The sequence below is a fragment of the Argopecten irradians genome, chromosome 13 (genome assembly GCF_041381155.1).
Source record: "Argopecten irradians isolate NY chromosome 13, Ai_NY, whole genome shotgun sequence".
Classification (NCBI taxonomy): Eukaryota; Metazoa; Mollusca; class Bivalvia; order Pectinida; family Pectinidae; genus Argopecten; species Argopecten irradians.
Window position 1 is genome coordinate 16,594,504 of NC_091146.1, and position 27,347 is coordinate 16,621,850.

Here is a 27,347-nt window from a genome sequence, read left to right on the forward strand (position 1 = left end):
TGGTTTTGGAAGTGATTATTCTTGATTTTTATCACAAACATCGTGAATAAATAGCACATTTTCCTTGCAATATCCAGCTCGGACATGCAGACGGCTTCGGCCATCGGTACCGAAGCCGAGAGACTTCATGCATGAATAAGTGCTAATTTATGTCAAAGTGAACACCTCGTGTATATAACCAAGCCATATGGATAGCTCTTTTGTCTTGCCTTAATGGGGCTGGGTTGGAAGCCCTACAGGATAGTTAACTGGCTTGGCTTTATATATGAATAGAAGACAAATGCATGTGTGATTTGGGTCGTTAAATACAGAACATCGAGTATCGTTGGATCCTAAAAGTATGGTCGCTTGTCGCATAAGACAGACGGTCGTTTAATACAGATAGATTATATAGTAATTTTCGCTGGGAGGAATAATTTAGGTCGTTTAAGACAGAAGGTTGCTGAATTCAGAAGGTCGCTAAGGCAATTTTGACTGTATTAGCAAAATTTAGTGCAATAAAAAGACAATACTTAAATGCATATTAATAAACATTTAGTATACGGTAATCAAATTCCGATTCAATAAAGACATAACATGTACAGTATCATTCTATTATTATATCTAACATACTTATTATATAGTACCACAGTTGCCTACTGGTTCTTATGTTTACATATTAAATGAACTCGCCTCCATGTCCTGATTTTGTCAAGATAAATAATTGGCAAGATTTAGGAAATAAAGACCTTTACTTTATTAAAGAATGGGGTTTTAAAAAGATCAAAGTTCAAATTTTAAATATTCATCTAATCAAAATGAAAAATAAAGGACTTTAAAATGAGATAATATAATCTTATGTAAAACCAGTGAGCAGTGTTATAGTTTTGCGACATAGCTGAAATGTTTTCATTTTAATGTAGGCCTCTTTAAATCGGATAAGACTAGAACAGCCTTATAATACACTGCTAGGTATTACAATGTAATTTTCTGCCCTGTGTTAAAATTCCTGTTGAAACGCTAATATCATTCTAAGGCCATACTAAAAATTATTTGTGTTTCCGGTAACCTGATTCACCCTATAAACCAGTGGCAGTGCCTACGGTATACTCAAAAACTTGTAATCAGTTTTGCCCTCAAGCAAACAAATAACCTTAACTTTTTTTTTTGCACAAAATCAGGAATTTAGGTACAAATTCTGTAATAATAAATGATACCCCAGGATCAAATTCATGGTTTATATATACAATATATAACGTAGAGTATTTTTTAATTTTTCACTGCAAGAAACTGGGAAGAAAAAAATAATTAAAAAAATAAAGAAAAAAAATCCCTACCTACCCCGACTGTTCATTGGGTTTTACCGGAAACAAGTATTTTTTTTTATTTGGCCCAAACCTCCCTTTGTGATCCTCTTTACTTGTCCCAAATGACAGGCAGCATTACCTATCAAGAGATCTAACTGGTTTTAAAGAGACAAGATTTGTCTGTTTTTTAAAGCCTGCATTTGTCTTTCGATGATTAATCAGACCCGAAGGTCGAGGGTCGTTACAGTTTAGGTAATTATCTGGGAGTTAAATCTGAGACTAGAAATATATCTATCACCATGAAATATGTTTTGTAGTTGTAATCCAATAAAGTGCCGTTCAGACTATTAAATTTGCTTTATTTTTGTCTTCAACGTTGGGCACCATTTTTATACGCAAGATAATAGTCTATCAAATCAAATTACTGTTAGAAATCATGTAACAGGTGAGGAAAAATGAAGCAGCTAGACCAAGATTCAAACCCTGGACCACCAAACTGTAGCCGAATGATGACTGAGCTACATTACCTGGTCCCCAATGATCAACCAAGTCCTACCTCAGTGTTTGCGCCGAATGTTAAAGATGCTCCACCGCCGACAAAGCATAAATGATATTCATCAGTTGAACAATAATTGGTGTTGATCATGTATATATATATATGTCTAATTAACACAAAAAATAATATAGAATAATTTATTTTGCCTTTGGTGCATGCGCAATCAGTACTTCCTTCCATATACTATAGGATATAGTGACACAGATTTTTTTTCGGGATGCAATAAATTCTTTTTCATATTTTTAACTTGAAGTAAAATTAGAAGCTCAAACTTTTCAATGGTGGTAATGGTGTAAAGTAAGTAACTTTTGTAACTGAAGAAAAATACTAAATCATCTGCTCCTGTTTTCGATAGTGAAAAAATACCATTTGTCAGCAGTGGAGCATCTTTAAATAAATAGGGTCTTGGAATAAAATGTCCCTGATTTATAACTGAATGGAGTTTCAGAAAAAAATGGATTTTCTACACTTAAAAACAGAAAAAAATGGAATTCTTTTGATTTTCTACACTTAAAAAGCTATGAAGTTCTTTATGATTGCAACTGTTTTTCCCTAAAACTTTCAACTACGAGTTTCAAACTGGCTTTGTAGCCTGCAACTGTTTCCTACCTTCTCAAACTTTCAACTACGAGTTCATTGCTAAATGTTTGCTTCATGGGTTAATCAATGATCAAAGGGAGATAACTATTTTGTTTTCAATTCTCAACGTAAATATATATTTAATGCATGGCCTTTTAAAATGAATTAACATTGAAGCTTATCACCATGAATCAGTAAATTTCTATCTAAAAGTTCTTAAATTTTTTTTATTAAACTGAAGAAGCTACCGGATTGTTAATATAAAATTTATTATGTCATAAGCCCGTATAATGTGAAATATTCCATTTTCATATTTAAATAACAATTCTTTTAGAGAAATGTCCATATAAATATAGCAAGTCAACAATTTAAAAAAAAAAAAGTGTTTTTTTTTTTATTATTATCCTAAAATATAACAATAACTTATTATTACCTTTAGACTCACCAAGCCAACACATCGTCACAACCACATATTATGATATAATGCCTGAATGGCTGGTTGTTATAAAATTATAAACTGCATGTCTTTACTAAATGGAAACTTCTTCTTTTAGCATTTCTTCGTGACTTGTCTGTTCATGCAGTGTTAACGCGATCCAACAGGCGGTTTTGTCAATACAGGCCCACGAGGCCACAGGGTGCCATTTGCACATGTGTCCGTGTATATTGAACCGTATGTCATTGTATGAACTCTGAAAACACCGTATTTACGTCTCGAAAGAAGAAACAGAACACGTTATTTCCGCATGGAATGACTGATACAATATAACGTGACCATTTCTTACCCGTATTTAACACTTGTCATGTAGGTTATAACTTTTGATGTCATCCAAATTCCCAAAATTTCGTGCGAGAACCAGGAGGTGAGCTTCCACCTTTGTGACTCTCGACGAAGAATGGCAAAGATTTGGTTCGTATTTCGGTGATTCTTATAGTGTAAACATCTACTAAACTGAATTTGGAATTTTAAACGTCGCTTTTAAATCATAATTTGTAGTACAAACCTGTTTTTATAACTTTTTGTTGACTTTCCCGCGAAGTTTCTGCTGAGATAATGGCGGCCTTGACATGTGCATACAAGTCCCACAATGCTATGCGAATGTTGTTACCTGGGCGGATTATTTGGCGCCAAATTTTAAACCGTTTCTAAAAGTGTGCACGTGCTCCTTGTATTTTGAGAAGTTACTGTTGATTTATTTTATGTTTATTTATCATTTTACTCGGTATCATCAGTTTTTATGTAGAAGGAACTCCAATTTTAAGGCTCATTACCTTTCCGAAATGGCTTAAAAATTACTTGATTTTTTTTTACATGTAAGTAGTGTCTCAAAAGATATTATTTTCTTACCGTTGATACAACACATATCATCGCTTCTGAACAATTTGATTAAAATAAACCAAATGGTTGTTCCATAACGCGAGTTATGTGCCAATCATCAGTTTTTAATACGATTTTTTGCAAGCATGGAATGCATACAAAGTAATTTTACATTTTTTTTTCAAAAACCATACAATTAAAACCAGAAGACAGTGCGTCTGTTTTCTTTTATTAATACATAAAGCAACACATCTCAAAAGTTTACAGATTAAATAAGTAGTAGATCTAATACCGCTATACCTGGGCTATACCTGGGCTAGGATTAGTCTAGACCAAGGATCGTATACGTCCTTGGTCTAGACACATGGCATTACAATTGTAAAACTGACAGTCTAGACACATGGCATTACAATTGTAAAACTGACAGTTGAGATGTCGACTCTTAAAAGTAAAGACATTTGTACATATATCACAAATAACTATTCTTATAAGCCCAGCGGGTAGGACGGTTCTACTATATCCTCATTGCGCGATCGTATTTTTTTCTTCCAGCATGTAACTGACTTTCTTCTTCATCTAAGATCTCTCTTACTTTAACACCGTCTCACTTTTGGCCAACAGGGGTATGAGAATTAGTTACAATTTATATAATTATGGACCCACCAGAGTGTCCATAGACCATTTAAGACGTTTTAGATATCCAGAGCAAAAATAGGTAAAAAACATACTCTAAATATAGTAATACGTTGGAGATTTGAGAAAATGTCGAGGGGGGGGGGGGCTTTCCAACCTTTACGTATATAGACATGTTATGTGTAGAGTAATTATATAAAATGTGACTAATTCTCAGATCCCTCTGCCCGGGACCGGCTACGGCGGAGTTTATAAAAAATAACAGTTCATTTCTGTTACTGTTATATAGCGCTTAGAATAAACTTCAATGAAGGGGTTTTCCGTTGTCAGTATAATGCAATCGGCGCGGATGGGTTTGCTGTTCTGTATCTTTGGTTGCAGACTTTATTGGACATGCATGCTATCACAAGTTGACACGATGCAGCAGCCTCCCAAAACAAAGGTCTGCATTCAGATACATTTTCCAACAGGAGAGGTTGTCCTTAACGATTTTAAATAGTTATTTTTAAGATGCTTCACCAAGACAGAGCATTAATGACAATACTCGTCATTTGATTGAATTATAACTGATTTTTAATCGTGTATATAAATGTCTAATTACTGAGAGAAAAAAATCATTTTGCTTATGGTGCATGCACAATCGGTGTTTCATTCCATATATGACATAGTGCTATGGATTTTTTTTCGGGACACAATTATTTTTAATATTTTCACCTTGAAGTGAAACAAGAAGCTCAAACGTAGACCGTCCCTTCTGTGACGTCATACGTTTGTTACGTCGCTATCCGAATCCAGCAAACGTATTTTATTTCTCCATACTCATCTATTACAACTCGCTTCTGAAATCGGCATTCGAGCAAGTATTTCGTCTAGAACCTTTTCGAGTGTTAACTTGAAGTGTATCACTCTAAAAATGTGCCAATCGGTAAAAACTAACAAGGGTAAATGAATAACATAAAATGTTGAAATGTGCTACGGATTCGCCTATTTTTTAACATTTTCAGACCAAAATTTAAGGGTTATTAGGAAGCAAATCGGTCATATTTTGAAAAATAATGCGGTGAGGTATACTTTTCATTGGCTTTTCGTATTGCAAATAAGCCAATCTTCATAGAAATTCTAAAAAATCGATCTTTAAATAATTTCCGGGTCGCAGTGGCTGAGTGGTTAAGATGTCTCAACATATTACCACAAGCCCTCCACCTCTGGATCGTGAGTTTGAACCCCATGTGGGACAGTTGCCAGGTACTGACTGCTGGTCGGTGGTTTTTCTCTGGGTACTCTGGCTAACAAACCTGGCACATCCTTACATGACCCTGGCTGTTAATAGGAGGTTAAACTAATAAAACCAAAACCAATCTTTAAATAGGAATATAATGCTGAAATGATTTTGTCTTACTGAGAATAAAGTGCTTATCAAATAAATGATTTTGTCTTACTGCTGAGAAGAGAATGCTGAAATGGTATACTGACTTCATCTCTGTGCACATGCACTAGTCAGCTTTGTGAAACGAAGGTAAGTAACTTCGATAGTTCGAAATGCACATGTAGTGACACAAGGATGATCACATTAGACTTCCAAAGTAAAAGAAAACATTGTAATTTGTTTAATGGTTTATTATCATTTTTTATATAGTCATGACCTTTTCTATAAACATTCATTCTATAACACCAAAGAAACACTTGCTCATGTAGCAATTAACATGTATTTTATCTAGTAAAGCATATGTATTAATTTTGTTCATAAGATTTTGTTACCAGTGGCAGTGAGCAATGCATTGGAAAAATTTTAACAAAGCACCATTTCCCATCATAAAAGTTTATACTTTGAACAACAAACGATAACTACAAAAAATGTAATTTGTTTCCAATGATAACATAATTTGATAAATCATATTCCATATTTGGATATTACAGAGTTATCTGCCCTTACAGGTAGGTACTGTGATTGCGAGCGTAACATCATACTTTTTAGAGAAAATGACATGAATTTTGCACACAAAATAATGATGTCACAATGGATACCTACCCGCAAGGGAGGTAACTGTGTATTATGCAAAGACGGAATACTCCACAATAAGACAACAAGATATTAAAAATTGACAATATCTGTGTATAATGCCATTGAGGTGAAGCTTTCATGATTTTTTAAAGAAATTCAAACAATTTTTTCCTTTCCTATACTACAAACAGTGTTCTTGCCATATGTAGGTATTATATTCGTCTGTCAATATAAGAAGATTATATATATACTAGTAACCTTTTCACCCCTAAGATTCCATAATGGACTGATCTAGTCTTAGATTTAGAAGAGTCTAAATGTGTCTTCAGGGGGGAATGAATTAACAGATTAGTATAATACTTATGGCATGGTTCTTGCATACTGACTTAAGATAGATCCGATATTATATGCCCATGTTTTTTTTTGTTGTTGTTTTTTATTTATAAAGATGATCCACTGTGACAGAGCATAAACCATATTTATCATTTGGACAATAATTAAGGCTTAATGGTGTTTTAAATGTCCAAATAAAATTACATACAATTCATGTGTTGTCTGCGCAATCAGTACCTCATTCCATATGGGGGTTGTTTTTTCGAGATTCAATTTAAATTTTTTTTCTGAAATAATTAATTTTCTCTTTGTTTCAGGCTTTCTGATTGGCCTATTCATTATTTTCATTCCATGATGAAAAAAAAAAATATCCGAGAATGGCGCGGAAACCCCGACGTTATCGTGACGTCACAATAGAAACATTGACGTTGCATATTGATTTGGAAAAAATAATCCCTTGGAAAAAATCAATGGAATCATATGTATCATACGTATACGCATTGAGGTCACTATTTTATAATTTCATCGGGTTATGAAATAAATTTTGTTTGCAAACTTTTGTGTGAATTCGTGACGCATATTCTTACAATTTGCACACAAAATTTCTTTCATACCCCGATGAAATTAAAAAATAGTGACTTCAATGCTTAAGTAGAACAGAAAGTTCAAACATTTCAATGATGGCATAAGTATAAAGTCAGTACTTTTGTTACTGAAGAAAAATACTAATTTAATCACCTGCTTCTGTTTTAAATAAATAAAAAATTACCATGAATACACGGTGTAGCACCTTTAATAATAATACTTTTCAATATTATCATTGAAAATATATTCATTGGTAAAGTAGTGTTTAAAAATTAATAAAAAAATAATAATACAGAATGTAATTATAATACAGAATCAAAATAGGTCATTCTAAAACTGATAAGGATATCAAAACTTGGCACAAATTTTCAACCAATGGTCTATATATAATGTGTAAAACTAAAATACATACAAGATATATTGACCGTTGGTTGAAGATCTGTGCCAGGTCCCTGTGATCACAACAGGGGACATAACTCTAGAATAATTTCTTCTATTTTTTCTGTATAGCCTTTGAAAAAAAAACCTAGATGGGAAAAATGAAAAGGACCAAAGCTTTCAAGATGTCCAATTTCTACTTTGATCAAACATGAGCTAACAAAAAATACATCTCAAAGATTAAAATCATGAATACAGAGTAATTTCTTCATCATATTGGTTTTCGACAGATGGAAAGCTCAAAATTATCAAAAAAAGAGTATGAAATGCCCCTCACAATATGAAATTGAATAATAAATATCCATCCTTAGTTTTATACACAAGGACACCATTTTCAAGTCTTTAATTCAACACTCAATATCACAGGGACCTGGTACAAATTTCTAACCAACCGCAGTTATATTAAATACTATAATATAAATATTTATAACTACTCCCTGTTAGAAATTCGTGCCAAGTCCCTGTGCTCAAAATGGGCAATGTAATAGCTTCAGATATTGCTAAACATTTTATTGCGACAGCTGTATGAAGACACCTGGGTACACCAAGCAAAGTTATAATATTAAACTTGAGAATAAAACGTTAATACACATCCAATAATTGTGATTAGAAGGTGAAATATAAACTATTCTCCTTCATACTTCATTTGAGTGATAATGATACATTCTAAAATCACTGATTTTGCATTTGCTTAATTCAGAGTTATCTCCCTTAAGTTACCGATCAACCCTTGAACTACATACTTTTAAGATTAAGTCATCAAAATGGGAAGTTCATGGATTTGTGGGGAAATTAATTTTTTTGGAGAAAAAAAACCCACTTTTTCACACACTCTCTTAGACAAGCAAAAATGAAACTAATAGGGTAGAGGATATTTTCATCCTACTTGATAGGGGAGATAACTTCATTCACTAAAAGACAAAACAGATATGTGAGGTATAAGGCAGTGGGACGGATGTATTAGTTAGTAGGTGTAAAGCCATGAAGATATGAATACAGTATATCAATTCTTAATAGTGATTTTGACGTGGATGAAGACGAGGAGTAAGGAGGTGTAATTGATTCCCAGTGCTTTCCTAGTAATTTATATGGAACAAAAAAAAATCATTGTTTGTACGCAGGATTTAGTTTGATTGTTTCAACGTCCTATTATACAGCCAGGGACATTTAAGGATGTGCCAGGTTTAGATAGTGGAGGAAACCTGGAGTAGCGGTGAAAAACCTCCGACCAGCGGTCACATGCCCCATATGGGATTTGAACTTGCGACCCTGACGAGGATGGCTGATATAATGTGCCTGGACATCTAAACTCTCGGCCACAAAACATGGTGTAACTGTAATCAATCTAATAAGAGCCCATGTCCCTTTGACTTCTAAAGAAATCATGTATCTAAGTATTATTCATCAAAACTACCAATTAAAACTACAATGCTCTAAAATTTACTGGTTTTTGTTGCTATTTATATTTATAATAATAAAGACAATCAATCTAAGTATTGTAGACAAAATGATAAACTCATCCATCCCGGCACGGATATGAAAGGTCAGGGGTCACCTGGCTGTTCATGTGGGTTTTCTCTAGGCACTCAAGTTTCCTCCCATTCTAAGACCTCTTCCGCGCTAACATCAATATCTAGGCCATCGAAAGTGATTTGCATCTGTACTAACATCTGGGGTACCAAAATCGATTTGTATAAGTTATATACTTTGATTTGCAACCATGTAAAATAGATATATTAAGAAATAATATCTCAATCAGTGATCCTTCTATTTCATTATGCTTCTGCTTCTTTATTATAATTAGATATGGATACAGTACAACTGTATTAGCCATTTATGAATTTCCAAAGAGGCCAGACAATGTAGCCGTCTTGAAATGTTCAAACCTCAGTGAAAATAACTCATACATACAATAATAGACCACCTGAAAAAAATACCAGAGAATATTATCTGAACCAAGTTATAGTAATTTAAAAAATTCTATTAAACAAGATGGAATTTGATTATTGAGTAGAAATAATAAAAGAAATTTTGCAGATTATGTTCTGTTCTTTTAAGGCTTTGGTAAAACTTGGAAAAAAACATTCCTGTGAAAATCAAACAAATCCATTGACAAAATGTTATCAAGTAAACTCATATCATGTATCAATATTTTCTATAATTCATCATTTATCTTTCCATCAAGACTTTATCATATTCTTTAACCTTTAACAAATATCTATTATCAAGAAGGCCAAGGGTGACTTTTCATTGTTTTAAAAATATGCCTTTGCAAGGTATTTGATGCTTAGAGTAATTCACAAAAATGACAAAAAAGGAAGAAAACAATAGAGGTACGGAGAATTTTCATAAACTTACCTCTCTTCTGGCTGGCAAGAGTAAGTAAATTTATAGAAAATTGTAGCATGAAAAGCAGTCGTCAGAGAAAACATTGAGGAATGTTTACGGTGCTATGCAAGAAACAAGAAATACAAATGTAATTCAAAATTTGTTTGAAGATTGTCATTGAGCTCTCTCCTCATCCTGACCCCTCTACTCCGAGAATGGAACAGCCTGACATTTCAGCACTCTTTATATTTGGATGAATCCAAAATCAACTTGCAGGTATCCAAGGTGTATTTTTAACAACCGTGAAAGAAAGCAGTGTATCCCCTCAACAATAATCCCATAGACTTAGGGTTGCCATGGGAAGCAATCATGCATCGCCTTCTTTCGTTTTCCGGACTGTCTTCTTTTTTATTTTACTGAATCTAAGGTATTATCAGTACTAACACCAGTGTCCACCATCTCATATGACCATTCCTGCCAAAACATCAGCCATGGCGTCACAATAAAAGCGTGTGATATCGTTCGGCATTGTCTTCCATGAGCGTGCGTAACATTCAACAAGTTCAAGTAAAGTACATCTGCCTCTTGCGGTTAACCTAAAAAAATCACAGAAATAAGACGATGTAAAACTCTGTTTGTTAAATGTGATGGAATTTTATCTCAATGTTTTATTAATTGAATTATTAATGTCAAAATTGACATTATAATTCGAAATTTTAATCTTTTTCTCAATTTTTCTCTTTCCAAATTTTGGTGATCATAGCAATATCCTTCAAAATCATAATATAAACTTTCACAAAAAAAAAAAAAAATAAAAATATAAAAATTAAAACCCAACATATTACAAGGTATACTTTTTACACATCCCATCATTGATATTCCAGGGGTTCTGATCACTTACCATCTCTACACCTCTGGACAGTCTCATAGTAAAACTGTTGGTAGCTCAGGGGAAAAAATCTGAACCAATCACAGGCACGCAAAACATTTTCTTTGAAGACTATAGAGAGAGCAACGCCCAACTTCAAAGCCACACAGTCAAACACAGTGTACCGTTATACAGCTCATTTAATGTACATCAAAGGACTAAATTACCTGTTCTGTTATGTTGCCTCCAGTTTCACTATGAGCTAGTCCTGGGGTGTAGAGATTATATGTTGTAAAAACCCCTGTAGTATCGAGGATGACCACATCATTATTTTTTTATTTAAATTCAATTAACACACCTGAGGACACCATATGAACTGTTCTACATCTACTAAGAAACTACAGGAATGAACAAGTTAATTAACACAGTTACATCCCTGAAGACATCAGATGAACTCTTCTAGGTCTACTAGGAATCTACAGGAATGAACAAGTCAATTAAGACAGTTACACCCCTGAAGACACTATATGAACTAGGTCATTACAATGGTTACCAAGTCAATGCACACAGTTACACCCCTGAAGACACTATATGAACTAGGTCATTACAATGATGAACAAGTCAATGCACACAGTTACACCCCTGAAGACACCATATGAACTAGGTCATTACAATGATGAACAAGTCAGTTAACACAGTTACACCCCTGAAACACCATATGAACTAGGTCATTACAATGATGAACAAGTCAGTTAAACACAGTTACACCCCTGAAGACACCATATGAACTAGGTCATTACAATGGTTAACAAGACAATAACACAGTTACACCCCTGAAGACACCATATGAAATAGGTCATTACAATGGTGAACAAGTCAATGAACACAGTTACACCCCTGAAGACACCATATAAACTAGGTCATTACAATGGTGATCAAGTCAATGAACACAGTTACACCCCTGAAGACACCATATGAACTAGGTCATTACAATGGTGAACAAGTCAATGCACACAGTTACACCCTGAAGACACCATATGAACTAGGTTATTACAATGGTGAACAAGTCCATGAACACAGTTACACCCCTGAAGACACCATATGAACAAAGTCATTACAATGGTGTTTAAGTCAATGAACACAGTTACACCCCTGAAGACACCATATGAACTAGGTCATTACAGTGACGAACAAGTCAATGAACACAGTTACACCCCTGAAGACACCGTATGAACTAGGTCATTACAATGGTGAACAAGTCAATGAACACAGTTACACCCCTGAAGACACCGTATGAACTAAGTCATTACAATGGTGAACAAGTCAATGAACACAGTTACACCCCTGAAGACACCATATGAACTAGGTCATTACAATGGTGATCAAGTCAATGAACACAGTTACACCCCTGAGGACACCATATGAACTAGGTCATTACAATGGTGAACAAGACAATAACACAGTTACACCCCTGAAGACACCATATGAACTAGGTCATTACAATGGTGAACAAGACAATAACACAGTTACACCCATGAAGAGACACCATATGAACTAGGTCATTACAATGGTGAACAAGACAATAACACAGTTACACTCCTGAAGACACCATATGAACTAGGTCATTACAATGGTGATCAAGTCAATGAACACAGTTACACCCCTGAAGACACCATATGAACAAAGTCATTACAATGGTGTTTAAATCAATGAACACAGTTACACCCCTGAAGACACCATATGAACTAGGTCATTACAGTGACGAACAAGTCAATGAACACAGTTACACCCCTGAAGACACCGAATGAACTAGGTCATTACAATTGTGAACAAGTCAATGAACACAGTTACACCCCTGAAGACACCGTATGAACTAGGTCATTACAATGGTGAACAAGTCAATGAACACAGTTACACCCCTGAAGACACCGTATGAACTAGGTCATTACAATGGTGAACAAGTCAATGAACACAGGTACACCCCTGAAGACACCATATGAACTAGGTCATTACAATGGTGATCAAGTCAATGAACACTGTTACACCCCTGAAGACACCATATGAACTAGGTCATTACAATGGTGAACAAGACAATAACACAGTTACACCCCTGAAGACACCATATGAGCTAGGTCATTACAATGGTGATCAAGTCAATAACACAGTTACACCCCTGAAGACACCATATGAACTAGGTCATTACAATGGTGAACAAGACAATGAACACAGTTACACCCCTGAAGACACCATATGAACTAGGTCATTACAATGGTGAACAAGTCAATGAACACAGTTACACCCCTGAAGACACCATATGAACTAAGTCATTACAATGGTGAACAAGTCAATGAACACAGTTACACCCCTGAAGACACCATATGAACTAGGTCATTACAGTGACGAACAAGTCAATGAACACAGTTACACCCCTGAAGACACCATATGAACTAGGTCATTACAATGGTGAACAAGACAATAACACAGTTACACCCCTGAAGACACCATATGAAATAGGTCATTACAATGGTGAACAAGTCAATGAACACAGTTACACCCCTGAAGACACCATATAAACTAGGTCATTACAATGGTGATCAAGTCAATGAACATAGTTACACCCCTGAAGACACCATATGAACAAAGTCATTACAATGGTGTTTAAGTCAATGAACACAGTTACACCCCTGAAGACACCATATGAACTAGGTCATTACAGTGATGAACAAGTCAATGAACACAGTTACACCCCTGAAGACACCGTATGAACTAGGTCATTACAATGGTGAACAAGTCAATGAACACAGTTACACTCCTGAAGACACCGTATGAACTAGGTCATTACAATGGTGAACAAGACAATAACACAGTTACACCCCTGAAGACACCATATGAACTAGGTCATTACAATGGTGAACAAGACAATAACACAGTTACACCCCTGAAGACACCATATGAACTAGGTCATTACAATGATGAACAAGTCAGTTAACACAGTTACACCCCTGAAGACACCATATGAACTAGGTCATTACAATGGTGAACAAGTCAATTAACACAGTTACACCCCTGAAGACACCATATGAACTAGGTCATTACAATGGTGAACAAGTCAATGAACACAGTTACACCCCTGAAGACACCATATGAACTAGGTCATTACAATGGTGAACAAGTCAATGAACACAGTTACACCCCTGAAGACACCATATGAACTAGGTCATTACAATGGTGAACAAGTCAATGAACACAGTTACACCCCTGAAGACACCATATGAACTAGGTCATTACAATGGTGAACAAGTCAATGAACACAGTTACACCCCTGAAGACACCATATGAACTAGGTCATTACAATGGTGAACAAGTCAATGAACACAGTTACACCCCTGAAGACACCATATGAACTAGGTCATTACAATGGTGAACAAGTCAATGAACACAGTTACACCCCTGAAGACACCATATGAACTAGGTCATTACAATGGTGAACAAGTCAATGAACACAGTTACACCCCTGAAGACACCATATGAACTAGGTCATTACAATGGTGAACAAGTCAATGAACACAGTTACACCCCTGAAGACACCATATGAACTAGGTCATTACAATGGTGAACAAGTCAATGAACACAGTTACACCCCTGAAGACACCATATGAACTAGGTCATTACAATGGTGAACTAGTCAATAACACAGTTACACCCCTGAAGACACCATATGAACTAGGTCATTACAATAGTGAACAAGTCAATGAACACAGTTACACTACTGAAGACACCATATGAACTAGGTCATTACAATGGTGAAAAAGTCAATGAACACAGTTACACCCCTGAAGACACCATATGAACTAGGTCATTACAATGGTGAACAAGTCAGTTAACACAGTTACACCCCTGAAGACACCATATGAACTAGGTCATTACAATGGTGAACAAGTCAATGAACACAGTTACACCCCTGAAGACACCATATGAACTAGGTCATTACAATGGTGAACAAGTCAATGAACACAGTTACACCCCTGAAGACACCATATGAACTAGGTCATTACAATGGTGAACAAGTCAATGAACACAGTTACACCCCTGAAGACACCATATGAACTAGGTTATTACAATGGTGAACAAGTCAATGAATACAATTACACCCCTGAAGACACCATATGAACTAGGTCATTACAATGGTGAACAAGTCTTACCCATCTTGTATGATCCTCATTCTAATTTTCTCCATTAAACTATTCATTCTAGTCTGGTTATTGGTGTCCAGCTCCTTCCCTATTACTTGTAACTACAAACAAAAGAATTCACTTGTAACTAAAAACAAAAGAATTCACTTGTAACTACAAACAAAAGAATTCACTTGTAACTACAAACAAAAGAATTCACTTGTAACTACAAACAAAAGAATTCACTTGTAACTACAAACAAAAGAATTCATGTGTAACTACAAACGAAAGAATTCAGTTGTAACTACAAACGAAAGATTTCACTTGTAACTACAAACAAAAGAAGTCACTTGTAACTACAAACAAAAGAATTCACCTGTAACTAAAAACAAAACAAAAATCACTTGTAACTACAAATGAAAAGAATTCATTTGTAACTACAAACAAAATAATTCACTTACAGTATTATAATAAAAAACATATAATTCACTTGTAACCATAACCAAAATAATTCATCTTGTATTATAAACTAAAACAAAAGAATTTACTATTAATTGGGCATTAAAACTGATCAATTATTGATAGTACACAATCAGTTTCGAGAAATGTTTTTGAATTGATATTTAACTAGATATATTTGCAATCTTTATGATTATTTTTTGTTTAATAAACCAATTGATGCTGATTTCATTAAGCTAAACCATTGGTGTAGGATGCTTTATGGATCATTCATCTGTACCTCTATAACTTCAGTTACATCCTAGGTGTTCCGTTGTATTAAAAACGCAAAAGACATTATTTTTTTTTACAATCAATAGAGTCAAGTAGATTGTTGCCGACATGACACCTGCCTGATAGCTATCGATAGTAAGAGACAATCAATTGACTCGTCCCAACACTAATTTTGTACCAACATGATTTTGGTATAGTATTTAAAAGACTTATGTATTTAAAATGCAAAATTTTAGGGACCCATCCAAAGGTAGCTACATGTATAACTAAGAATTTTTTGCATCCTACCTGCAGATCCTACCCAAAAATTAATCATGTTATATTACTACATAATAATCTTACTTGTAGAGAGAAAGTTTCCAGTTCATCGTCTTTACATTCCTGGTCATCGACGGTCATCTCCAAACAATCGTATATCGGTACAATCAAAGGTTCCAAACACTGACCTTGCTTTAGTCGCATATTACTGAAGATTTGACACAAAAAGGTGAAAAATCCCAAATATCGTTTCAGGTTATTCTTTCGGGTCTCGTCTTTCTCTGTCAAAACAATCATGGTAAATTGAATTACTATAATATCCTGTTATTGGTTTGGCTTGATTAACTTAGCTTTATAGATTAACAGCCATGATCATATAGGTGGAGGAAGGTCCATAAATAGTACAATGTGTACACTATCAGATTTCCAATCCCCTGCATATACAGTACCTCTGAGCATTCAGGCGACTGGTGGACGACTCATTCATCCAATACAAGTACGATGTAGGTTCTAAATCTTGGAAATATCCTTTCATACGGTATATATAAATAGATATAATCTTATTTTAAATATCTATAAACTTCAAAATATTTCATAAATATTTGATACTTTAGCAGACGCAGACATCGCAAAATTTGCTGGTCCGATGGACATGTTTGCAAAATTTTTCTTGGACCACCTATTTTAAAATCCCGTCCGGACCGATGTCTGCTCTAGTCATGAATGCAGTCTTTATTACCTTTGAAATCTTTTTGTACAAGAGCCAGCAATGCTGTTCTGAACTTTGAACCTTGAACTTCGACATCCTGCATTCTGTCACAGATTAAAGCCCCACATTTAGCAAATTCCATGTCCTTCAGGCATTTCTGATAAATCATCTCCGCGATTTTTTTCAAGTCGTCTGAACTCTTCAAAGTTTTCTCTGTTTTCTGATGTATTTGTATTAAGTCATCATCATCGATATTCAAGGTAAGGTTGTTAATTAATTTATTAATTTCCTCAAGTCCATCTTCAGTCTGGTAAACAAAACAAAAATTACAGTAAAACATGGTTATAATGAATACGCTTACAACAAAATTTGTGACAATAACATAGTATTTTTCATGCCCTGTCAAAATTGATATAATATGTTTATAATACAATATAAGGAACTATGCTTATAACAAAGTGATTTTTGTGAAAGTGAACAGTCGGGCAAGGATGGCTAAAGTCGGTAAAAATGGTGTGAATGTATCCAGTATAATTTCTTATGAAATGGAAAAATAAAATCTCTCGTCAAAATCTGTCTGCGTGCGAAGAAATTAATTTAAAGTATTGAAATTCTAAAACGTCCTCCCGGCTCACTATGTCCGTGGTTACATTTCCACGCAGCCTCGCTTTCAATACTTTCAACTTTTCTTTACTCTAATGGTCAGAACTGGGAAACTAAGCAGAACTTGACCGTCGTATTAATATGTGAGAACTTTTGGAAGGCCAATGAACGCATTTAGACTGGTTTTCTTTGCCCGACTATTCACTGTAATGTTAGTCTCAAGCGATTCATTATAACCATGTTTTACTGTACAAAAACTTATTAAAATACCGATCGTTATTCTAACTCTGTTTCATACAGGATCTAATAACATCCTGTCAGGGGTCATGTTCTGGTGACCTTTATAGCTCTCTGAACTTATAGTTCAAGGACATTTTCTCCATTTGGCTAAATCAAACAATTATATTTCGTTACAGCATTCATATACATAAAACTATATAGCTACATGTATGTTACTAAATACTATAAATGAGAAAGTGAGACGGATGTTTTGTTTTGTTTTTGTCTTTTTATACTGTGAAAAGGCTAATAAAAATGTGTTTCAATGGAAAAAAAAGCTAATACATGTATATTATTATTATGATCAAGGGTCAAAATGACAACAAAAATGATCATGATTTTGACAGCTCATGCAAACTATTTAGTCTCCTTTAAGAAATTAAAAGGCAGTAATTTGACTAGCCATTAGAATAAGGCCACTAGGGATGTTGCTATGGAACGGAATGAATATAAGGATCTATAGCTATATTGAAATCAACTTCGCTAGCCAAGGCTTTTGATTATAATGCTTAAATCAGATGAGATTGATAAAAATTTCAAGTGCTTTTAAAAGTTAGCATACAGGGGTACATGTATGAAATGTATTGCTCCAATATGTGCATATAACACATGTTGTAGTCATTCTGAAATAATTGCAGCCATACAGACTGAAATGGAGCATGTCAGCCTGTGAACAAATGTAACACAGCTAGTATTTGAATTATAGAAGCTAAACTAATGATGCACTCAGAAATCATCTGTGTTTATACAACAATCCTATAATTGCTGCCTCTATATTTCTTATGGGGATGAAATAGTTTGCAAGAATTTCAATATTACAGTGACTGGGTTTGACTGTGCATACATCTACATGGTCACCAATGAGTAACCCAGCCTCTTACACATATTTTGTATGTATCAAAAAATAAAAATATGCATATGTGTAGATTTACTACATGTACATGTATGTGTGATCTTTATATAAGTGTTGTCTTAACTATCAAATGTAATCAATATCTAATCGGAAAGACAACCGATTTTCGATAATTGATTATGAGATAGATTTTAACATCAATGATCGTTTCAAAAACAGAATTGCCAGTTTTCTTTCATTTTTGCTGAAGAGAGAACAGGAGTTGTTCTTTTACTCTTACCTATTATATTTGTATTAGTAATAGTACCAATCATGCTATTTAACTTAAGTACAATCGGGAGAAAAAAACATAAGTGTGCATGTATATTGTCATTAATAAAGATTATTGAATTATGTTGAATTGGAATGATAACAAATAATATAAAGATGTATCTAATCAAATGACTATGAATTCTGCTTCAAGGCTAGGAAATAGACCTATTCAATCCAGGGCCAAAATATTACTTAGGAATATTTTTTTAAGAATTGTGCATTTTTAAGCTAACCAAAATAATTAAATATATGTAGAAGAACAGGGAAAATACACATTCCATCGAATGCCCCGAACAGGAATCGAAACCGGGTCTCCGGCGTGGAAATCTACGGCTCTACATGCTCCCTGACAGCTGAGTGACAGAGACCCAACCGACCCCCTCCTTTTACATATAATCGATTGGCTGACACTTACCGCAATTATAGGTGATTATCGATAACAGAATATCGTACGATTCCCAACACTACATGTATGATGTACTTCATATGGGAAAAATAATATACATGTACATGTATAATGCAAGTAGCCTAGGCTATTTGTACTAGACTAGTAAACTTGCAATTGATGTTAAATTGATACTATACCAATTTAAGCAGTACGTGAATACGGATCAGTTATAGCGAACATTCCTATGTTAAATGGGAAACATCCAGATATTACTTGTTATTGATCCTGTTACAGCTGATGCCGCGTGCATCACATTTTTTAGACATTTTTTTAACAGGTGCTTGATCGTCTACAAAAGAACAGAGTGCGAATCTATTGTTACATGAATCACAAAATGTATCGGGTGGGATACCAAAGCCACGTGTCATGTTTATTACCGTTGAATCTTTCTGCAGTCCGGGAGCAGGCGGTGTTTGTTGTAACAGTCCTCTACCTCTACCTCTGCCTCGACCGGTGGCCGCCATTTTACCTCTTCGGAAGTCACTACCGGAACTAGTCGGCACTCCTCGTATATTTTGGTTCTTATTTCACCTATGGAGTAAAATCAGTGTGTGAACCCAAACTTGTTCTCTTCATCATAACTATATTTTTAATATAAAGTGTAAAGGAGGAATGCATTTCTATAAAAGACATTTTAGACTATTAATACTTAGCTTTTTCCATTTCTGTTAATTGATGTATTTTTTTTTTAAGTAAAAAAAAAAAAAAAAATTAAAAATGTTCTTGCTTTTAGAAAACAGTTTTTTTGATAATTTAAACAACACTCAGATATATAATATCAGGAACAATATCATGTGTGCCATAATTCTTAAACTTTTCTTTTTTAAGAATATATCAAATAGCACTGAATGTTACCAATTTTAATTTAAAAAAAGTATAACATTAAAACAAAAAAAATATAAATAATCAAATTGAAAAAAAAAATATAAATAAACCGTCAATTTCAGAAACCAAATAACGGGATTTAAAAAATATCCCGCAATTTTCATAACCAAGATGCCAAACAGTAGTCTAAACATTTTTTTCTACATATTTCTGTTTCAATAATTCTGACTATGACTTTAAATAATGGTAAAAATCTGTTTCATTTCGAGTATCAATACCGGCATGCTATACAGTGTATAATAAAATTGAGAACGATTCATGATAAACGCGTTCACTTAAGTACACGTACATGTATTTAAATAGTGGTTCCAAAACTCAAAATATCAAATAGCCAAAAATTCAAGACATATACATATCTATACGTTTGCTATTTTATGTTATGTTTAAAAATTTACAAGATCCAAGCCGTCTATTGTAATTATACAGTCAAACCTGTAACCTGACATAGCAAACTTGTCCTTTGTAGACAGGTTGCTTTAATATAGAGGTGTCCTTTACAGCATGTTTAACTGTATTACAAACCGCCGAACTAATTGTTCAGCTTATACAAACGACGTTGGATTTAATGTTTCAAGTATAAATCCTACAAATTACATGTATGTTAAGGTATTCCGTCTTTGCATATTACAGAGTTAGCTCCCTTGCGGGTAGGTATCGATTATTACGTCATTGTTTTGTGAGCGCAATTCACGTGGTTTTCTCCGAAACGTATGTCGTTACGCTCGCAAACATATGACGTCACAATCAATACCTACCCGCAAGTGCAGATAACTCTGTAATATGCAAATTCGGAATATAGGCTTTTAAATTATGGATCAACTACATCTACAACTACATCTATATTGTACTGGCCACCTTCATCAAGCTGAAGTTTATGTCAATTGAAGTGAATGTTAAAAAATAATAATAACAGGCAGAAAGGATTGGTGATTTGAATGCTGTAGTAGAAGGATTTGAGAGAATTTGTGGTTGTAAGGAATTCCAATCTGTTATGGTTCCAGGAAAAACTGAATATTTACGTGTTTGTGTTCTACATGAGGGAGTCTGATAACCAGAAACATATATACATAGAGATTGGAAACTCCCTCTTTGTCTTTGTTGACAGGCAGAGGGACCACCGGTTTATAGGCATTTTCCCTTGGCTAACTACTTTTAAGTGTATTCTTTTAAACATGATATTTTTGCATCAACACAAAGTTTAAACATTATATCATGGTTTGATGTGATCAGTTTTCCCGATTGATGTTATCTAATATGATTTTTGAAAGCAAGAAAATAAGCAATTTTACTTGGTTTTTCGAAAATCAGGCATTCAAAACCGGAAGTGCGTTTTGTTTTATTAATAAATAACTTGAAATATTGTTTTTCTATCCAAAATCGTACTCGAATCATCTGAAAATTACTGAACTTTTACAACATATCAAAGTTATTCTTATATATTCAACTATTCAAGAGTTTATCTAAAAAAGCCTAAGCACATACAGAGGTACATCTGCCGATCGTAAAAATGGAGGAGTTGCCAATCTCTGTGTATATATGTTTCTGTGATAACTAACTCACCATATCCCGTTAAAGATGCTCCACCGCCGACAAAGCATAAATGATATTCCTCAGTTGAGCAATAATTGGTGTTTGATCGTGTATATATATATATGTCTAATTAACACAAAAAATAATATAAAATAATTAATTTCGCCTTTGGTGCATGCGCAATCAGTACTTCCTTCCATATAGGATATAGTGACACGGATTTTTTTCGGGATGCAATTAATTGTTTTTCATATTTTTAACTTGAAGTAAAATTACAAGCTCAAACTTTTCAATGGTGGTAATAGTGTAAAGTAAGTAACTTTTGTAACTGAAGAAAAATACTAAATCGTCTGCTCCTGTTTTTGATCGTGAAAAATTATCATTTGTCAGCGGTGGAGCATCTTTAAAGGTAGTGATTGCAACACCTGAATATCGAGGATGAGATCGTGTGAGAATAACACATTTGCTATGCAGAAACGAACACCACCCGGTTTAACCATATGTAAATATAAACGACCCTGGTCGACACGGTTGACCGAGAAATGCTCTAATTATAGTATGATAGCTATAACGAATGTCGGCCAGGTAAACAGTGGAAGGAATCAAAGTACTGAAAGTACTGCTGCGGTAAAACTTCTGGATGATAGGAGTTGATTCGAGTGTTAAAGATTGATAAGTCAATGGTTATATTATCAGTATAACTGCAAATTGGAAAACGATCCAAAGGAAACAGGACTCAAACTAAGGCTGAAAAACTAATACAAATAATTGTTTTTTTTATTTGGTCGTAATAATTTATCACATTGATTTATTTTCTCCCATTTTGTACAGGTCAAGTTATTCTAAATACACATAATGCATTTCAGTGCAGAACCTTCAATCAAAGAGGAAGTATTTATGTTGTCAAGTTTATATAAAGAAAAGTTTCAGCATTATGGTGACTTGTAATGTCAAATTAAATTGATTTTTTTTTTTGTTAAAAACTAAACAGGCATTCTTCAGATATCAAGAAAAAACTTACTGGTTATATTATATAAAATCTCATATAATGTTTAAGCAATACCATACACGTATTTGACCTTTAATGACTAATATGAATGACATCAAGGATTTCCTGTTTAACAAAAATGTATCTAGCAAGTTTAAGAACACCATACTATCTATAACTACAAAAATTAATGGTTGTCAGACCGTGTAACATATATAACTAACGTATGTTGTCATAAAGGATGACTTTCATGCTTCATAACTTCACTAATACTACTTTGGCAACATATCAGGGAGAAAGAGGGGAAAGAGAGGGAAAGAGAGAAAAAAATCTCTGTCAGCTATCAGCTGTTTACCGGTATATGCTTTATCAAGTTTCAAGTACATCAATGTATATATATTAACTATAAAACTAAATAACCTGAGTTAACTAAACGACATGTAAATGGCAGGAAGGATGTTTTTTGTCAAAACATGTTAATATTTTTTTCTCTATGTCTATCAAGTTTGTATTACATTACAACAAATATACTATCAAACGGTAACGGCACGAGTTACCTAAATGACAGATATTGTCATCAGTGTCCTTTTCTAACTACAATTTGTAAATATCTTCTTATTAAACATTATGGAAAGTTGTTCAGCAAAATTTGGAGCAAGGATAGGTCCAACATTCGGATCGCAAATTCACTCAGAAATTTTACTTTGACATGATAATTTACTTAAATTTGACTATTGGTTCCAAAACTGTTTTCATAAGGCTTGAACATGATAATTTACTTTGAAATATGAATATTGGTAGAAAAACAGTTCTTATAAGGCTTGGTTCAAGAAAAACATAATTGTAGTATATGATTTAATGAAGGATAGTGACACGCTTACTTTTTACTGTTTTGATGAATTGATACAAATCTATCAGATTAGTACTAATTTTGTGGAATATCACGGTTTTATTATCTGCTATCAGAGAATACCTGAATTCGACTGACTCTGAAATATGTCAAATTTGTTTCCTACTTACAATAAATATTTCATATTGATCTGTACAATGTAATGAAAAAATAACATACTCCTACCGGGAGGAGAAGATGGGAAGACTTAATTAGTTTCAGTCGAATAATTTGAAATGGGTTGATATTTCTAAAATTTCCTTTACAGTAACGAACATTATAAGCTTCAGTGGTTTCAATATATATTATAGCAGATTCACTCAGCAATTTTACTTTGACATGATAATCTACTCTGAAAAAAACCCATTGTGTTACAAATTATATTAGTACATTTGCCTAGTACAGAATAGTACGTACATGTATTACAATTTCATTTATATTTTAAACACCTCCGAATTTTTTCATTTAATTTGCATAAACAACCAAACGATAAGATTTCGTTATAAAATGACACTTAACCTTGTGAGTGTGTATATCCAGAGTTAGATGTAGATTTTAGTATTGAGGAAATAGCTGAAGTAATTAAGGCTCTGCCTAAGGGCAAAGCTGCTGGCATCGATATGGTTCTTAACGAATACTTCATTGAATATAAAAATATGTTTTTACCAGTTTTGTTAAAATTATTTAATACCATGTTACAAATTGGTTATTTTCCAGAGTCATGGGCCCAAGGTGTCATAATTCCTCTGCATAAAAAGGGGGATATTAATAATGTTAACAATTATAGAGGTATAACGTTAATAAGTCATTTAGCTAAATTATTTACGTCCTTGTTAAATAAGCGCTTGTTAAAGTGGAGTGCTCGTGAAGATATTGTCACCGATGCACAATTTGGTTTTAAGCCTGGGTTTGGTACTAGTGATGCTATCTTTGCGTTGCAAAGTTTAATTATTAATTCTATAGAGCAAAACAAACGACTATATTGTGCTTTTATTGATTACAGTAAGGCTTTTGATAGTATTAATCATCGATATTTATGGCATAAACTTTGGAAAAGTGGTAGAAGAGGGCGATTACTTAATGTAATTTCATCAATTTATGATAATGTACGTTCATGCGTGAAACTAAATGGTAAACTATCCGTCATGTTCGATTTGCATGTCGGTTTATTACAAGGGGAATCTTTGTCTCCCATGCTATATTCTTTATTTGTAAATGATATGGAAAGTGAATTTATAAACTCGGATTGTCAAAGTTACCCCTTACAGTTACTTAACCTTTTTATGCTAATGTATGCAGATGATACAGTCTTATTTTCCGAAGACGCTACTGACCTCTAGCATATGCTCAACTGTCTACAGACTTATACGGTTAAATGGAATTTAAAAGTAAACACAGATAAAACAAAAATTGTTATATTTAGGAAAAGGAGAAGAATATTACCTGGTGAAAAATGGACTTTCAATGATAAATCTATAGAAATTGTTGATAAGTTTTGTTTACCTGGGTTTGGTTTTTAATTTTAATGGAAGATTTGCTGTAGCACAAGATACATTGGCGTCTCAAGGCAGGAAAGCATACTTTCAATTAAAAAGAAAAATGAAAAACTTTAGCCTTAACACAGAAACAAAATTATCCTTATTTGTTACATATGTTACATGCATATTAAATTATGGTTGTGAAGTGTGGGGGCTAGATGTTTCGCCCCAAGTTGAAAAAATTCACCTCCTTTTCCTTAAAGACATACTTAATGTTAGAAAAACAGTCAATACATCTATGGTGTTTTTCGAAACGGGTAGATATTCATTGTATGTTCAACGTAAGACAGCTGTTATGAAATATTGGTTAAAACTATTGAAAACAAACAATTGCATTCTGAAATCTTGTTATGATGCACTAGTCGAATTGAATAGCAGAAAACCTAATTGTAAAACGAATTGGGTCTATCATATTAAGCACGAACTTTGTAGTTTGGGATTTGGATATGTTTGGAAAAATCAATGTGTTTTAAATGAAAATCATTTTTTGCAAATATACCACCAACGTATTAATGATGTTCTTGTTCAAGAATTATATAGTGCGTTTGATGTATCTCCTAAATGTGTTATTTGTATAAACATATTGTTCATAATTTTTGTACACAGTTCTATTTAATTAAGCCTGTAAATCATAAATTCAAGAAGTTTTTAAGCCAATTCCGTATGCAATGTCATAGTCTTAATATCGAATCCGGACGTTATAATAATATTCCTAGAAATCAAAGGACTTGTTCATTATGTGATAAAAATGACGTCGAAGATGAAGTACATTTTGTTCTTCTCTGTCCGGCATATTCTGAATTAAGAGAAAAATACATTAACAGATATTTTTATCATAGACCAAGCGTGCATAAGTTTATAGAATTATTCTCTAGTAAAGATGTTAAAATTTTGAATATGTTGGGTAACTTTTTGTTTCGTGCAACAGAGAAAAGAAAAACTCTGCTCACAATTAATTAAATGATAAAATTGCTTTGTATTTGCCGTCAGCATCAACGTAGGTTCTGTTGTGATCACGTCTTTTATACATATGTAGCTTATTAGTATATTGAAATACTGAAATATTGTCCTCCGCCATCTTATACTTGTATACATTGTATGTCATATTATAATGATAATAATTGTACTGTTCCCTATATGCTTGTTATGCATTTGGATGAAATAAAAACTTGAAACACTTGAATCCTCTAAACAATAGAACAGCCATCTCTAGATCACTGCTTATTGTTTTGATGTGGTCATGATCAATGTATCACACCTTCACGCTTGGCTGCGCACTGCTACAGATACGAAGAGATGTATATATGGGGTGGTTATCTATCCTTTAATCTTTGAAATATTTTTCTCGAAAACCCAGCTCCCTACCGCTCCGAACCGCTGTAAATGAAAATGTGTATGAGCAAGGGACGTCAGAAACATTATATAACATGTGTCGAGAATATGTATAACAGTATTTACATTAAAACCTATCTTTCAAAACCACCCAGTGGTCTGAGTAAAAGTGGTCTTAATAGCGAGGTGGTCTTAATTCTGAGGTGGACCAGGTTTCTTCTATGATCATGACGATCAAGAACAGAAACTCTGTATCCTAGCTGACCGGTACATAATATATGTACTGTATTTTTGTTTCAAAATTGAAATTTTATGAAAAATGCAATATACATGTATATATAAATGTATATTATATATATATATTTTTTTATTTTTATTTTTGTTCAATTTTTTGCATTTAACACATTTACAAATACATGGGACATCAACATAAACTTGACATGACATATACATTACATTTATATAAAAAAACACATAAGAAACATAACATAGCATGCTGAGTATGTACATGTACGTGTGGGGAAAAAAACAGTTTGATATATTTTGGTTAAGATAAATTTGCAAATTACTATATTTGATCAATTAGTTTTGTCGGCCATTAGAATCTTAATCATATCATATTTTAATGCATGCGTATCTAATCAAAACCAATAATTTACAAATATTTTTTTAAAGTTTGATGAATTATGGACATATAATGACTATACCATTTATTTCTAGAGCATAGACATATTTTTTTCATTAAATAAAGTTAATGGTGTGTGCTTATTTAAATCTTACACTGAATTTCACTGAAGTAATTGTTGACAATCTAAATGAAAATACTTTTTCTAGACATTACTTTCTATTATGTTTTAATTATAATTCAAATGCATATCGTTAGTTTAATCAGA

General features: G+C 33.5%; 1 protein-coding gene across 1 annotated transcript; it reads right to left on the minus strand.

The window, feature by feature from the left end:
- Positions 1–7,786: 7,786 nt before the first annotated feature.
- Positions 7,787–19,802, minus strand: LOC138305553 (CBP80/20-dependent translation initiation factor-like). Its single transcript, XM_069245843.1, has 5 exons — positions 19,670–19,802; positions 16,828–17,104; positions 16,173–16,369; positions 15,129–15,220; positions 7,787–10,654 (listed from the first exon to the last, which is right to left on the minus strand). Exons 1-5 carry the CDS (start codon positions 19,754–19,756, stop codon positions 10,519–10,521), a joined length of 789 nt encoding a protein of 262 aa, XP_069101944.1. The 5' UTR covers positions 19,757–19,802; the 3' UTR covers positions 7,787–10,518.
- Between the last annotated feature and the right edge of the window lie 7,545 nt (positions 19,803–27,347).

Excerpts from the sequence above, each read along its gene's own strand:
- LOC138305553 (XM_069245843.1), bottom strand. The coding sequence starts at position 19,756 with ATGGCGGCCACCGGTCGAGGCAGAGGTAGAGGTAGAGGACTGTTACAA. Across the intron at positions 17,105-19,669 it reads GACTGCAGAAAGATTCAACG|ACTGAAGATGGACTTGAGGA; the intron begins GTAATAAACATG and ends TTTGTTTACCAG. Across the intron at positions 10,655-15,128 it reads ATGAGGATCATACAAGATGG|GTTAACCGCAAGAGGCAGAT; the intron begins GTAAGACTTGTT and ends TGATTTTTTTAG.